This window comes from Pseudopodoces humilis, chromosome 3, assembly GCF_049639895.1.
Source record: "Pseudopodoces humilis isolate 2021_Gansu_Grassland_sample_001 chromosome 3, ASM4963989v1, whole genome shotgun sequence".
Lineage (NCBI taxonomy): Eukaryota > Metazoa > Chordata > Aves > Passeriformes > Paridae > Pseudopodoces > Pseudopodoces humilis.
This window is the reverse complement of record NC_142202.1, coordinates 12,042,137-12,058,629: the sequence shown is the minus strand read 5'-3', so window position 1 is coordinate 12,058,629 and position 16,493 is coordinate 12,042,137. Positions and strand designations below refer to the sequence as shown.

The 16,493-nt window shown below is 49.0% G+C and overlaps 1 protein-coding gene across 1 annotated transcript; it reads right to left on the bottom strand.

Moving 5' to 3' along the window:
* Window positions 1-3,324: 3,324 nt before the first annotated feature.
* DSTN (destrin, actin depolymerizing factor) lies at window positions 3,325-14,973 on the bottom strand. The gene is made up of 4 exons (XM_005523238.3): window positions 14,822-14,973; window positions 6,082-6,389; window positions 5,773-5,849; window positions 3,325-4,681 (listed from the first exon to the last, which is right to left on the bottom strand). The coding sequence occupies exons 1-4, from the start codon at window positions 14,822-14,824 to the stop codon at window positions 4,572-4,574; spliced, it is 498 nt and encodes a 165-aa protein (XP_005523295.1). The 5' UTR covers window positions 14,825-14,973; the 3' UTR covers window positions 3,325-4,571.
* Between the last annotated feature and the right edge of the window lie 1,520 nt (window positions 14,974-16,493).

Sequence of the window (16,493 nt, the reverse complement as noted above, 5' to 3'; positions counted from 1 at the left end):
GCTTGGTGCCTTTCTCCCTACAATAAAGCTGCTGAGCCCAGTGCTGACATCAGCAGGGTTTGAGAGAGGGGAGGAAAAGGCCCCTTGGTCCCTCCAGTGTGTGCAAAGAGCCAAGGCCAGGATGGAGGATGAAGGGCAGACCTGCTTCCATTTTGTTCCTGGGGAAGGCCAGTGTGTGACCAACCCCTGTACTGCACACCAGAGACTCCACAGGACTGGGACATCCTGTCCCTCCCTCAGCACTGTGGCTTTTGGGGCCATGATGAAGGTGGGGGAGGACTGTGTGTGACTCAGCTGGGACCAGGTAAGAAAAAGAACCAAGAAAATGGGGAGCTGAGAGCCACCCCTGCCCCCACCCTCGTGTGTGTCCCCCCACTCCCTGTCCCAGCACAGGTGGCAGATAGGACTGCTCTCCCCATCCTAGAGGGACAAACTCAGGAAGCAGACCTCTGCCCCACAGCCAGGATTAGCCTGTGGTTTATCATCCTGGACTTTGTGGCACATGTAGAGGAATGCATGAATCAAGGCCCACTGGTGACCTCAGCCTGTCAGCACTGTCACTTGCCCCAGCCCAGCATGCCTGACCTATAGGATTGAAGCTCCCCAGAAGTGAGGGAATGCCTGCACTGTATTAGGATTGCACAAAACCCCCACCCAACCCACAGGCTGGAGGGAGCTGTTGAGCGAGGCAGGGTGGCTCTCACCCCCAGGAGCCACAGAGAGGAAGGGCCCCGCAGCTGCAGGTGCCGGAAAGTGATGCAGTTCCTCTGGTTTTGCAGTTTTTTGTTTTTGCAACAATTCTTTCCTTTGCTGTGAGCTCCTGTGCAGACAGCAGATACCCAGGCCTGCCCCCAAAGCAGTAACAGACCCCAAAAGAGCCAGTGCAAGAAGTGCAGTCAGTGTTCCAAGTGCACCATGGAGCAGGTTGGCTCCAATGGGGCTCCAAAGGCTGCCCCCAGGGCAGGTCCAGTGTCCCCGGGGCACATGATGCCCTTCTGACACACAAAGCCAAGCTGGCTGTTGTAGGAAGAAAGAGGACTGTTCTTGTGAAGCAAAGCTGAAATAAAAGAATTCTTTTTGGGGAAAAGACATTTAGCAGATTTTTTTTACACCTGGAATGGTACTGTTGCCATTGTTTAATTCTCTTGGCACCTTAATGGAAGGGGAGGGAAGGACATCCAGAGGGGCCAGCAGAAAGCCACACCTTGCCCAAGAGCACATGGAGCTGAGGCCTGGCCTGCCCCTGCTCTCCCCACAGCAGGTGGGATTTTGACATGTGCCCACCCCGTCACCTCCTTTCCTCCAGAACCACCCAGGCTTGGTGCTTGTCAGCCCATGACTCACAGCAGCCCCAGCACTGCAGGCAGGTACCTTTACTGATAAAGATCAAGAAGTTGCTCAGCTGGAGTGACTTGGAATAAGAACAGTGGATCCTTCTGCTGATTCAGCCATGCCTGGAATTACTTTTCAGCCTGAGTACCTGGGCTTATCAAGGCACAGTTGAAGACACTCAATTTAACCTTCCTTGTAAATTACATTTACACTGTAAATGTAATTGCTGTTTACATTTAGGCCTGAATTATCAATCTCTATTTCCTGTTCTCATCTTCTCATAGGCCCAATGGACAAAAATGGCTTTTCGGAAACCACTACCTGCATGTGGATTTCAAAATGTTTGCAGTACCTGGGCAAGTCCTGCTGAGCTTGTGTGACTGAGCTGCCTGACTCACCTGAACTCCTTCACCTTTTTCTTCATGTACCTCTGTCAGGAAGTGATTTCTCCCACCAGCAACCACCCAAGCTATAGGAAGCATTAATCATATTGTCTCTCCCTGCTTGTCTTGCCTTTTCAGAAGGTCTGGGTGATTTGGGAGAAAACTTAAAAACAGTCACAAGAGTTTCATGCTCTGATAAAGCAGGACAAACAACCCTGGGAGGGGAAGTTTGGCCAGCAAACCCCATGATGTGGACAAGCCCACAGCACTGCAGCTCTGGAGATTAAGAGTTACTGTTAGTCCTGGAGCACGGAGCTCAATACACTTTGGGACTTCTTGTGAGGGTCCCAAAAGCAGCCAGACTCTCCAGCTGGCTGAAGCTATGGCACCACACCCAGCCAAGACCCGAAGTGTCACCTCTTATCACTCAGTTCTGGGGCTAAGGTACTTTGAACCCAAGTCCCTGACCCAAGGGCTTTCACATTCTGGGAAATGCTCTCCTACCTTACAGGTCTGACATCCTTCCTTTTTTGCAGTGTCTCCTGCTCCATTTTCTGACCAAGAAAGGAAATCCCAGGCAGAAGTGACCACAGCATCACCTGGGCTCGATAAAGATGCCTGCAGCCTGGAGGCACCAGCTATCAGCTGGATCTTGGCTAGGAGTTGCCTGTTTGTCAGGCAGCACCACTCCCAGTGTGTCACACTGGTTTCCTTATCTCCACCTGGACTTTGGACAGAGCTCAGTACTGCAGACACCTGGGCAAGGAGGAGCTGTTTATGACGATCATTACACACTTGGGTGAGGTCCCAGTTGACTGAAAGACAGGCCAGTAGCCCCAGCAGAATCCAGGCCAGTTTGCTTTGCCCAGAATCAGGAAGCTGTACTCCAATGGATCCCTTTGCATCAGAAAACCTTGTGCTCCCAGCCCTGTGACCCGTGTGGGTGCCAAGACAGAGCACTCAGTCAATGCCTGTCTTTAATGAAGGGGTTTAACCACGAAGCCTGGCCAGAGGGCACATGCTGAGTTAGGTAATGGCCCATTATCACCCCGGCCCCCAGACACAGCAGCACAGCGCTAGTACTGCTCTGCCAGGAGCTGAGGGGACACTGCAGCTTTCTGTCCCTGCACAGCTGCGAACAGCTCAGGGAGGAAGGGCCATCCTGTGACTGCCCAGACTCCATGGGCCTGGCCAGAGAAAGCTCCCTCAGTCCTCACAGAGAAGGCAGTGCAGATCAACCAGCACATGGCTGGGCTCCTGCTGCAAACAGGGAGATGGCTCCCAGGATGGCCCCCAGACAATGGGAACTGGTCCCAAAACCTAAAGGCAGAGAGAGGTGCTGCTTGGGAGCCAGAGCCTGCAGCAAGCAGGGGGATGCAGAGCCAAAGACGGGAGTACACTGCAGAGACAAACCTGTGTTCCCCCCAGATCCCTCCAGCTTCAGCAGCTCTTCCTTCCAGCCTGTTTCCCCCCACTCCTGCTCGCAGGAGAAGGGCAGGGCAGTCGCTGCAGCAGCACAGCAGCTCCCTAAATGCTTACCCACATCCAGCAGTGCCAGCCCTGCTGCAAGAGGGCTGATCCCGAGGCTGGAGAGCAATCAGTCACTGACCCAGGGGAGGGAAAGCCCATTTATTTAGGCTGTTCAAATTTGGCACGCACAGAACATATCACAGTAATGCACTGGAGGCTAAGGGTTTTGGTTTTTTTTTCTTTTTCTCTACAGACATACAAGAAAACTCTATGCAACTCCCATGTACACATTACACAAAGGAAACAGCTTTAATCAACCACTGATGAAACATGGAAGCTTTTAAGATCTCTGTAGCTGGCACAGGAATGTTCTCTACCCCCCATACAAAAGGCATTTCAGGTCAAACTTTCTAGTAGGTGATATTTCCATGCATTTCTACAGAATTAAAGAAGCTAACAGACAAAAAGCCCAGATCAAGCCATATTAGTCAGGCTGATTGGTTCTACTAAGTTAAATCAATAGTAATTATGGACAAATGGACCAAGTGACCAAAGACTGGGGCTGAAAATACCATTTTTAAAGTTGTGGTTCCTTTTCATTTTACTACCCATAACTGGAGAGCTCTGATATAAGAATCTGCATTTATAAAAGCCTCAGAAGCATCTGATCCACTAGTAAGTGTGTATTAGAGAAAGGTAGTTCTAAATTAAACCACATCAACAGAAAAAGCAATTTCTATAGAATCACTCAGGAGGAAAGAGACCTCAAGACACTTCATAACAAGAAAATTGAACCTACAGAACAAGTGAACCTTTAAATATTATTACTGCACCGTGAGTTAACAGGAGAGTGGACTAGGACTATTCCTCCAGAAAAAAGTATGTCTGTTTTATGTCTAGCTTCATAATTAGGCTTTTCTTGACAGCTCTGCAACTGCAAGCACTAAGAATTTAACTCAGTTTTGGTGCTAACAGGTTGCTTTAGCTGAAGTTAAACTAGAGGTTTTAAGTTTTGTCTTATATGGTTACAGGGGAAAGTTTTTGAATTTCGCTTATTACTGTTTAGAAAAGCAAGAACAGGAACCAGATTGTTCTCACCTCTCCACCTTTCATGATACACTGCTCAAATTTTTGGAGACCTTTAGTGTTAATCCATTGGGGACAGTACTGGGCTGGACAACCAATGCAAATATTAATACACCAAGATAAATCCTTAATTTGATTTATTTAGGGTCATTTGTACATACGAGCTACATCTCCAAAATCTACTTTATTCTACAAGACAGCTTCCCTACTGTTAGTGAAACCCTTGCCTAGAATGTTTGCTTTATATAACTGATCTATTAAAACATGGAATGCTTGTAGAGTTGTGGCACTGTATGACATCTACACGGGACTTCCTTCAAAAGCTACGACTAGGGAGCCTCCTAGCTTCTCAGCAATGCAAGCTCGGTTCAGGTCCTCTGGCCCATTTGCTTGGCATTCATGCTTTATGCCTAAAAAAAGAGGCAAAACACTCAATAATGCAGTATTTCAACATGCTGGTAAGCAATCAAAGAAACATACCTGGTAGTAATATTAGAAGAAGCAATCCAGTCACTCAAGCAGACAAGTCCTGCCTTAGCTTAGGGAATTTGTCGGTTTTTCCCTGACACATCCCAGGAGACATCTGGCTGCACACCAAATGTCACTGAAGGGACATGAAGGGAGAAATTTGTCACTAGCTCAGTGCTCAGACTGCTGGCCTTTCATGGCAGGCTCTTAGAGTGAATCCCTCATTTCTTGTGCTGCCCTGGATACAGCAGGGGAGGGAGCTCCAGGCAAGCACACGGAGAGGGCTCGCTCAGCTCCCGCTGGCTCTGCAGAGGTGGCTGAAAGCATCACACTGCTAACCTGAGAGGCAGAGACTGAGAGCTGGGCTACACAACCAGCAGAGCTTTCTTTTCCTTTTTAAGGCTGGAGAGCCCAACCCATGTCTGTCTGCCTTATATGGTGAAAAGCAGAATTTCCTTGGGATTTCTTTTTCTCAGCTTCCACATGGTGCAGCACACAACATTCTCCCACAGCAGTTCCAGTCCCTGGGCAAACCATCCTGTGAAGGCTGGCACTGCTGCACAGTGATCCTGTCAGTCTTGCACAGGGCAAGATTTTGGCCCAGTGCAGCCTGAGGAGCTGAAGAGTGCTACCTGGCTATCAGCCAGACTGACTTACTACAGCATAGCAGGTTTATGAGACTGCATTTTAACAGACAAAGGGATGGAAGTGCTCTGCCACTGAGGCAGCTCTGCACAAAATCCAGTTTTGTGTCATGAATCTAGTGGTTTCTAGCTTGTATGGTGCAGATGTGCTGCTCCATATGGTCCCTCACACATTGCAAAACCTGTTCTTGTTCTGACCACTGTCCTAGTGCCTCTGAAATTTTGTCAGATAATGTAAATTTGAGCCAAGCTCACTTTAGGTCTGTCACATGACACTTCACTTTTCACTAGTATCTCAAAAAACAAACCCCCCAAAACCTAAACTAATTAAGCCTTGCTGTGTACCTCAGCAACACAGCAGAGTTAGGACCATTAGTTGTATTACATACCTTGAAACTTCTTTTTGATTGCATCCTTGGAGCTTGCGTAGATCATCTTACTTTTGAGAGGTGCTTGTTCTGGTGCCCTAGTGGGACACACCACAGAGAGTGAAATTAGTGACACTGGTTATCCAGCCCAGACAGAAACAATATCCTACCCACCATGGACAAGTGGAAAAAATCTCATGGCTCCAGAATACAGAGCAGCTCATTTTAAGCACACCATTTTCCCAATCTGGGCAATACAAACGCTCAGAGACCTCACCCACAGAGCCTAGACTGCATGCTAGGAATGACAGAGTTGGGAAGGTGGCTTACCACAAGAAAAACATCAGCTCTTCTTTTTTGGATTCCTTGGTCTCGAAGCTTGCATCATACAAGGCATAGCGGCAATCCTTCTCGGGAAGCATCTGCACAAAGTGCTTGAAAGGGTCGGTGACTGTCACTCCGACATCTCCCACCAGAATCTCTTTGCCTTCCTCCACAATAATGCACTTTTTGTCTGGACTGAGGCAGAAGATGACAGCCTTCTTCCTCTTCTTGATTTCCTCCGGCGTGGAGCACTTCCGCACTTTCATGTCGTAGAAGATACGGCATACCTCATCGGCCACTTGTACTCCGGAGGCCTGCAAAGACCACAGCAAACACCTTCAGGCCTTCCACCCCTAATTTTCCCAGCTATATTATGGCGCTGCCTTAAATCCAATGCTAGAAGACAATAGATTCTTGCAATAGTCACTTGTGGCATGAGAGTCTTGTCAGAAAAGGCTGCAGACCCTCTTTTCCAAAGCCAAGTAAAGAATCTGGAGTCTCGCTGCTGCCCACAGCCGCCACCAAACCAAAAACTATTCCAAAGAAAGCACAATCCCACTTACACCAGAACACTGTTTTGGGGAGTTTTGCAGGCACGCCAACCCCTTCTTCTCTGAGATTCAGTTGTGGCAGATCCTTTGGCATAACAGCAGCTTAATTTTCTTCCCTGTTTCAGGCTGGCAGGAGAAGCCCACAAGGATTTTCTGTTCAAAGCTTCCCAGCCATTTCCAGCTTGCTTGCTAGCAGCTTTAGGAACAGAGGTAAAACTGGCCAAATTCCATACTTGTCATATGGACTTAGTTTAGAGATCAAGGGAAATGTAGTGGGGTTTCTGTGATTGCAGTGGTAGTTTTTAGCTGAATAAACCAACTTTGGGAAGTTGCTCTGAATTCAGTATTACAAACAGAGAACTTGCAAGTCTTAACAGTTAAAGTTTCAGTTCTCAGCACCTACTGCTCCAGCAGTTTTTAAAGCAAGCTCAACCCTCCTCAACATTTCCCCCCCCCCGACCTTGGAGTCAGCTGGGGAACTGTAGCAAGTGGTATCGTATTCCCCTGTGTAAACTGGAATAAGAGAATAAGAGGTGCACATGCACCACTATCAGTATGATGTTAAAGGCAGCTGCACAGAATAAAGTGGACAAGACCTAGCAAGAATGACAAAAGGATGAACTGCATTTTCAGTCTGATGCTTTTCTGGGAATGAGACAGGAAAAAAAAAAAAAAAAAAAAGGAAGTAGAAGCATTTACATCTGAGTTTTATTCTCAGACTGCACCAAGTTGGAGAGCTCAAAAGCAGCTGTGTAAGAGTGAACACTGCAAATGTGGGAAGCCAGCAGGCACTACTGGAAGGACATCACGGCCAGAGAAGTAAAGACCAAACTGAAGCCTGTCCAGTACTGAACAACTCTATCTGTTCAAAATGCTACACACAGTATAAACAATGAGATTCCTTTAGAATCCTGCTTCCTCCCTCACTGACTTCCAAATTCAAATGACATTACTCATATCCATCTATCAGAAAGAAAACTGCCTTCCTCCCTCTGTGCAAACCACAATATGTCACTGCTATGAGCACATTCAGCAGTACCAACAGTCGGGTACAGCAGCAGGTGAGAACAACTCAACAACTGAAAAAGGCTAAAGGCTGTTCTTTTTTTTTAACTTATCTGCAGCCCCAAAATGTGAGCTCAAGGGATTTCTTTTACATTTTGAAGAAACAGCAGAGTTCAGCTGCAAAACCAGGGGGACAGAGGTGCAGGGGAACTGCTCAGTGCTCAGGCTGTCCTCAAGAGATGGTTATGGACTGGACACCTACTTTAATGTATGGGTTTTATTTAAAACCTTGACCAGTGCCTACCACAAAGGACCTCAGATGAGCCCAGATTCTCCTCTTTCTACCAACATCCTTCCTCCTGTAACTCTGGGTGGCTGGCATAGCACTGCTAACCCAGCAAGGAGAGGTGGCACAACTGGCAGAATCTATTACCACAGAGCTTGGTATCTAGAGCTCACAAGTGCTGGTCACAGAAAACCAGGGAAATCTCACACATCAGCAATCTGAAGCAGCTTTTCTTTAGGGTGGAGAACAGTGCTTTTCCTGGGCTTACCTAAATAAAAGGGGACCGCCCTCAAGACTTACAATGCATGGTCAGTCTGTGAGTGGTAATCTATGCAGAATTGCTTGCACTTACTTTGGGACAGGAGAACAGCAATTCAGTCACCGTGCCCCAGCTGTGTGGCAGGCAGCCATCCTTCTGCATATCACCAATAAGGTGATGGAAGTACATGGAGAAAGCCTATTTCAGGATAAATTCAAGCAACAGTGTGAACATGGACTCAAAGTGACTCATTCCTGTGTCACCTCCTCCATGCAGAGACTGCACTTTGTCAGCGTAAGAGCTCTCAGTGACTGAGAGCTAAGGACGAATAAAGGTCTTTCCCCTCCTGTCTCTGTGTTTGGTGTGGGCAAGAGCCCCTTTGGGAAGACTCTAAATAACACAATGTTAACCTAACAAAACAAACAGCTATTTTATCATTCACTAAGGACAAATCCACAGTGAATTCAAGAGAACCCTTCTCCTCACCGAGGTTTATTTTCTAACTAATGGTACTTCAGTAGCTGGCAATGGGTGGCAAGACTCAGGTTTTAGTCACAAACCCCCTCAATATTCTTAGAAAATGCACAGGAAGTCTGAACTGGCATGGAAAGGAGACTATCATGGAAAAGCAGCACATCACCGGCCTTTGTCAATTCTTGAGCTTTGCTCGAACACGACAACTAATAATTCCCTTGTACCAAGTTATGTTAACTCTGAAAGAAGAGGTTAATGCTCAACTTAGAGCCAGAAGCAGCAGCAATAGAGCTGCAGGTTGATGTGAACTGTGCAGTCACGTGCATTTGCTTGTGCTACTACAGAGCCAGAAACATGTCTCCAAGTCAGGAGACAAGCTGTTTCTTTAAAAAGAATCTGAGCACTGCTGGCAAGTCACTTCAGATTCCAAAAATGTTGAAAGTATTTAGTCTGGAAACTCAAAATTCACTGTAAAACTTCAGCTGATAACTGAGGCTGACCAGAAGCATAAGGGACAATAGTGACAACTGGACTTTTTAGCTTTCCAAAGCAAAAGGCTGTTAGTAGCTGGTGCTACTTCTTTTCACAGCTGGTATACAACCCCTGGATTCATCACACAAGCTGACATTAGCAGCCATTGTGTTGCCAGGGACAATGCAGATTTGTTCCATCTGAAAACACCCTATAGCTGTGTTACAGTATGGGCTGAGATGAGACAGTGCAATAAACCAATTCAGTCCGAAAAGAGGATCTGCTGTCCTAACCGTAGGGCCTCTCTCTTCAACCCTGGGCCTGTACAGCCAAAAATGGCTTCACAAACATACTTAAAAAGGAAAAAACTCAAACCCCAGGCAGCTTTTGTTTTAAGGCAGTTGCAACCACTCTGTGTAGAACAGCAACAGGATGACTGCTAAGAGCACTAGAACAAGGAGAAATGCCAGACTCTAAATACATGCCCTCAAGTGACATTTTAACCTCGTCTCTGCTGCCTTGTCCAGAAGAAGAGCTGGTGAGAAGCCTCCACCCTCCCAGTAATGACAGAGTAAACATTTGTTAGTCTGGATTTTCCCTCTTTGGCCAGATAAGGCTGTGCTCGGAGGATTCAATACGGCACATTGATCATTATTTTGTGTGTTGTGGCTTGAACGCTGTAGAGCTCCAGCAGCCAGCTTGGTCCTGTTCCTTTTCCAGGACGGAAGCAGTTATCCAGCTCTTGACTGGCACATGGTTCAATGAGCAGCACATACTGCAGGCACTTGCGGGATCCATGACCATCAGCCAGCTGGTGACATTTCACTCTAGGGGCCAGACCCTTAACTGCAACAAGGCAGCAACAAGCAGGCAAGACACATAATTCCCAGATGGGAAAACGATGCCAGGACAACACATTCAGGAAAGAAGAGAGAGAATGAGTTTCTCTGAGGGAATGACCACAACTGAGTTGTCCCCCAGCAGCTCATCAACTGCCACAGACACAGCACATGCTGGGGGCTGAGCCTCTCACACATTATCCTGTGGCGCTTATGGCAGTGTCCCCACTGGATCTCACACAGCCTGCAGCAGGCACCTGAGGCAGGCATTTACTGCCTCGTCAGCAGGCACTGCAGAAACACAGCAGCTCTTGTTCATAAAGCCTCGCTCTTGCCTGAAGTGCAAAGCTCTGCAGAAGTCTTGGGAGAGAACACAATGCCCTCCCCTCCACTGGGCAGCCCAAAGAGGGAGCCTTCTGTCCAGCAGGCTTCCAACTGCAAGAACCGGACCCAGCTGCCTTCACTAAGAGCTCCCAACATTTTGCCTCCATTGCCATGTAGCCGAACTGAAATTTAATCTAAATTGGGAAAGACTGAAGAATAATCCAAAGCTTTCTCAAGAAAATCCCCATACAGAAAAGCCTTTTCAGGAGTGAAAGACATGCCAGACACCTGATAAACTGGATCTGTAGCAAGCCTGCACTAAAACACAACTTTGACACAATGAAATTCGACATCTCTTTTGTTAGGAAATGCTGTGAGCTCCAGTATTTTTCTTGAATATTTGAAATATTTTACCTTGGAAGAGTCTTTGTTTTCCTCAACTGTAAGACAGCTATGAAGACCTTAAACTAATGACTTAGCTTGCCTCAAGACAAGTTTGAAGGACTAAATTTGGGGTTAAGTCTTGAGAACTTCAGACTGTTGGTTTTCCCTCCTATGATCAGAGCACAAGGGGTGCCTGGGCATGCATTATCTCCAGAGACATTCCAAGGTGCAGTTCTTGACTTGTTTTGTCTGGGAACCACGCACACACGTTGTACACACCAGGGTGAACTGTCCACAGCTATTCAAGTGGAAACTTTTGCTTCTTGGAAAAGCATCATCAATTTTTTTCCAGAATCTGACACCGAGAATGTACGCCTTGTTTAACTGCAAGGGCAGATTTGAGAACACTGTGCTCCCATGTTTGCTGGTCACATTAATTGGCATGTATTTGATTCTCAGTTTCTTCAGCAAACCCTGTTTCCCCTATGCCTGGCTTACCCTCCTTCCTATCTACCTCTGAAATTCCCTGCCACTGCCAGAGCTGCCTGTGGAGCCATGTGGCATTTCCCTCTGACTCACTAATGTGTCATAGTACATCTCTGCAACGAATACTTTTTCAATTAAACCTATTTTCCCCCCCACCATTGGTCCAGGACAGCACCCTTCAGGGAGACAGCTGTCCCTTGCACTGCCACACAATGGAATGTCCTGGGTCATCACCTGCAACTTGAGGGGAAAACTAAGCCAAGGTACTTGTGGGAACGCTTAGCAGAAAGGGAGGGTAGCAGCCTGGTGGAAACAAAGTTTTGCCAAATCAGGCCTCTTGGAAAGGTGTCACCTAAGGCCGAAAAGGCAACTTAAAATGCAGATTGTCAAAACCATAAGGACATTAAATACTGCTTGTCTTTTAATCTGTTATTTGAGCGCTCAAAAAAACACATCTGACATTAACATCCCCACTTTCATGAGCAGGAAAGGGAGCAATGCAAGGAGGAAATGCAAGGAGCAGTTACTTTAACTTCATCCCAGGGACCAGCAACAGTGTGGGAACACCAGTGACTTCAGGGCTCTGGAAAAGCCCACATTCCCTGCCTACCTATAGCTGTACAGAGACTCAGCTCCATTTACAGGGGACAGCCTATACATCTGAAAGGCCAAGGCTTCAACTCAGATATGAAGCCTGACAGGAAACAGAATTAACAGCCTTTTACTGCTGTTGTATAAGAGGCCATTATTTGCACACCATAAACCAGCAAGAACTACAGTCATCTGCATATCACTTGCAGACAGATCTTGCCAGCTAGACTCAAGTTTTTATTTTGCATTATTTGGTCTCTTTTGGCAGGGGGAAGGAATCAAAACTCTATTCAGCTTTTATTCCCCACCCCCTGACAAGAAGATTATTGACAAGACAAGGAGAGCTGAGTAGGAAAGCAATTATTAAAAAAAAAAAGAAAAAACAAAAAAAAAACCAAAACTATCCTTCGAATTCCTGAAGGTCATTTCCTCAGCCTTCAGCTGAAGAGGAAATTATCTCCTTCTCTGAGCCACCATGAAGTTCACTCCCGATTTAATTATCGAGGTAGGCAGAACAAGCAATACCCACAAAAGGCAATCCCAGCAACAGTACTGAAAAACAGGAACTGCAGTGGCCAGTAATAGCAGGGCAGAAGTTTTCAGCAGCACCCATTCAGAATTGTACTGAAATGTAAGTTCTTAAGGTAATGCAGGTGAAAGCTGGTGTATAACAGGACTCTTGCAGAAGATCAAGTCTTCTCAGAAACACATTCAGCACACAAAACAGCTATTATGAGCCTAAATGCTGGTAATAATTTTCTTGTGGCCCTCCAGGCACCTACAGCAACCTAAAGCTTAAATGTCACCCTCAAAACCAGGCTCTGAAGGCCAGCTCTGGGCATCCTTGATACTCATTACAGAGGGATCCTCCTCTCCCCAAAGAGATTGCTGTGGATACTGAACAACCAGGTGAGGAAAAGGCCGAGAACAGCTTCACAAGCAAGTCCTGGTTGTATTTAGGCTCTCCCATATGGGATTGCTTAGGTCAGCCCTTGCACCCAGCAGGAGCCTCTTGATAGTGATTCTGACAAGGCGAGTAGGAACATGCCAGACACCGACAGCAACAATTGTCATGAGGCTGCTATCTTGTGTATGAGGCATATGTACCTTGTAATTACACAGGTCTGGGAATAGCACTGACTAACAACCAAGAAAAATAATTTGCACGGTCCTCCAAAGACCTTGGAATCATTTAATCCAGTAGCAAAGAAACTGAACATTGTGGCAAGACACAAAAGCTGAAAATCCAAGCTCTTTTGATACCAAAGGATGCCCTCCTGCTGGCACTAGTGTACTTTGCCAGAAGGCCTCCATTCTGCCCCAAACCAAGTTCATTTGCAGCCTCTCAAAAAAGCCAACATAAACCCTACCAAAAAGGAGACCGCTATGAGAAATAGTAGTTTTGACTGACTTGGGAATTCCCTGGTTCCAAAGCAAGATGAAGCCTGACATGCTGAGTAGTCACACTTAACTAGGTTTGCATACTGCAGAGGTGGTAGCTGGCTTGTTGAGACAAGCCTCTTTTAAACAAGAGCTTCGAGTCTCATCAGACTTTTTAGCAGCATCATCTCCAATTCCCATCAGCTCTACTCCATGCTGCAGACCAGCTTGGTCTAGAAGCTCCAGCTCGGGTGCTAGAGAAAGCAGGGACATTAGCAGTACATCCTGTCTGCCAGCCCTACGGAACAAAAATTCATTTCCCGGATATACCACATGTTTAATGAACTACTGGTAAATACCTAGGGAAGGCCTCAATATTTAACACCTCTAATACAGGTAAAAAACCCAGGCAAGTGTGTCAAAACACACAAGTGTGTGTTGCTGGACAAGTGCTTGTGCATGACTCAAGCGTAAACAGGGCAGCAATTAAAACTGCATGAGCTTATAACTGAGGCAAATTTGTCAAACTCTTGTATCCTGAGTTAAACGGGGATGCAAACTTTGAGCATGGGCAAAGCAAACGGAATGAGCCACCACGAAATCAAACACGCGTTTTGTCTATTCTGCCTCATTTATGCAAGGAGAGCCCTGACACTTTTTATTCTTTGAAAGGCAGGAAACACAAGCAAGTCGGTGCGGATGCTTAATACTTTTTTGTTTCTCTGCTTCCAGCGTTATGCCTTGGATAAATGCTTCCAGCACAGTGGGGAGAAACAAAACAGAAAAAAAAAACCCAAGTCCTTGCAGCAACTGCCTCAAAATTTCAGCTTCCTCGAGCAGCCGCTGCGACACCCTGTTTTTTACGATCAGCGATTCCCCTCCCCGGGTTCCGCTTCCCCCTTTTGTCCGCCACCAGCGCTGCGGGCTCGGGCCGGGCCCGGCGGAGGGGGGCCCGTGCTGGCCCCGGCTGCCCACGGAACCGCCGCCGGTTTCTAGGCCAGGCCCGAACCCCTCGGCCATGGGAAGATGGCTCCCGCCGGGACCGAGGCGGCGGCCGCGGTTCCTCCCGAGCAGGGCAGCCCCCGGCCTCGGGGGAAGGGTGGGCTCCCACCAACACCGCCCGGTGCCTTCCCTGCGAGGCTGCGACCCAGCCCCTCGTGGGGAGCGGAGGGGGCGCCGCCTCCCCATCCCCTCCCGGCCGCGCCCTGCGGCGCGGGGAGGTGCCGCGCACAACCCCAACCCCCCCCCGGCCTTTTCCCGCCGCGCCCTCGCTCCTCACCAACCCCCCCTCCCAGGGCCGAATGGACGCGCCCGCCCCCAGCGCCTGTAAGCGACGCGGAGCGTCCCATTACCTTATGGCGGGGGGGAGGAAAAGAAGGGAGGACAGTTCCATCGCTTCAAGGCGGGGTGGGAGTAACCTTCCGTCGCCTCATGGCGGGATGGGGGCGGGGGGGAAGGGAGGAGAACGGATCCGCCGCGTCAAGTTCAAAGACAAACGGGAAGAACCGGGAGAAAGGGAAGGAGAAGGAAAAGAGGGCACCACACTACCAGGCACAGCGGCGCCGCCAGCAAGAGCGCCGGCCGAGATGCGGCGGGCAGTACCGCCGCCCCCCTCCCCTCTTTTTCCCCCAGGAATGAAGGCAGAGGCGGGAGACGGAGAAGCCTAACGCCCCCCCCGGTGGCGCGCGGTGCCTACCATGGCGTCGGCGGGGCGCGGCGAGCGGGCGGCGGAGCGCGGTGCGGCGGCGGCGGCTCCCTCGGCTGTCTGGGCGCGGCGCGGGCTCCGGCGGCAGGAAGAGAAGCTGCGAGGGCGCGAGCCGGGCGGAAGCGCTGCCGACGTCACGGCCGCCGTGCCCGGAGGAGGAGGAAGCGGTTGCTATGGCGGGAGCCCCGCGTGGCGACGCCCCAGCCACGTGCGCACGCGCGAAAGTGATGGGGGGCGGAAACCCGGGCCGCTATGCACGGCTCCTCCCGTACCTGGTTAACCAATCACAGTGATATCCCGGCTAATTGACGTGCCAGTTAACCAATGGCAGGCGCCCTCAGCCAAGTGGGCGGGGTTACCTGCCCCAAGGTGTGCCGCGGTGGGGGGCGGGGAAGATAGTGAGGGCAGAGCCGGGGGTTCGGGGAACCGTGAGGGAGAGCGCGGGGCGCATGAGGAGGATTTGGGTTGCTGGGAGCGCGGCTGGAAGGGACTGGGGCGGGCGTGAGGGGGTCGGGGAGCGGCCGAGGGGGCGGCCGTGGCCGTGGGGTGGATGGGGAGCCTGCGGGAGGAGGCGGCCGCAGAAGCAGGAGCGGCTAGGGGCGGGCGGCCGGGCGGAAGTGTGGGAGTTTTTCTTTTTTTTTTTTTTTTTTTTTTCCTTCCTCCGAGGGTTTTTCACTACCTACTTTGGTGCGATCTCAGGCAGGCGGTGCTGATTGGCTCGGGCTGCTGCGGCAGGAGCTCAGCGCTTCCCGCGGATCCCGGCGCTGCTTCGTGCCGGCGGCAGAAACAACGAGCGGGTTGTCCTCGGGACAAAGGCGGCCCTGAGAAAACGCTGCTGCCGAGGCCGGGGCTCTCGGAGAAGTTGCTGTTTCGTGTTCACGGCAGTCCTGCTCGCCCTGACGAAAATACTCATTCCTTAATGTTTCTGACCAGCGAGGCTCGGGTTGCTTGTAATCAGAGCATGACGGCATCTGCTGATGGTACAAAATGTAAAGAAAGTTAGGTTTTTATCACCGAATCCTGAGTGCACTGATGTTCCCGGGTTGAGTCGATGAGCAAAAAGCCCCCAGCATCAGAAGCTTATTTGTTGAGTCTGTGTCTCCCTGTAAGCAGGAAACAAAAACAAGACGCGATGGCGGCATTTTCGGGGCTGGGGTATGAGGAAACACTACTTCATTAGAACTATCGTGAAGCTTCACTCTTAAAGGTGTGAGCAATGCTTACACGCCTTACAGATTTCATCCATATTGCGGTTCTAGTTAAAGGAGCTTAATTTTTATTTGACTTTTCCCCTCTGCAGTAGAGGGGAAAAATAAAAATTCTTTTCCCCTCTACCCCAGTAGATGCTCTTTGTAGATGTTTTAGGCCTGTTCACATGAGAGAGAAGTTGCTGGAAGATGCTATGCTGAAGATGGGTGCCTTTTAGAAGCCATCCTGTTTCATTAGGCTGTTGTGCTGGGTGACTTACTCCTGCTAGGGGTTCCTTTTTACAAAAGCTCTTGCATCACATTTGTAATAAAACTAGCAAAAGACCTACCAGCACGACTCAGACTTTAATTGGCCTGAGTGGATAGTTCTTCCCTAGGCCTCTTTCTGATATATTTTATCAAGGAATGCTTAAATTTGACCCCAAATCTTGACTTACTTTGGAGGTATTAACAAG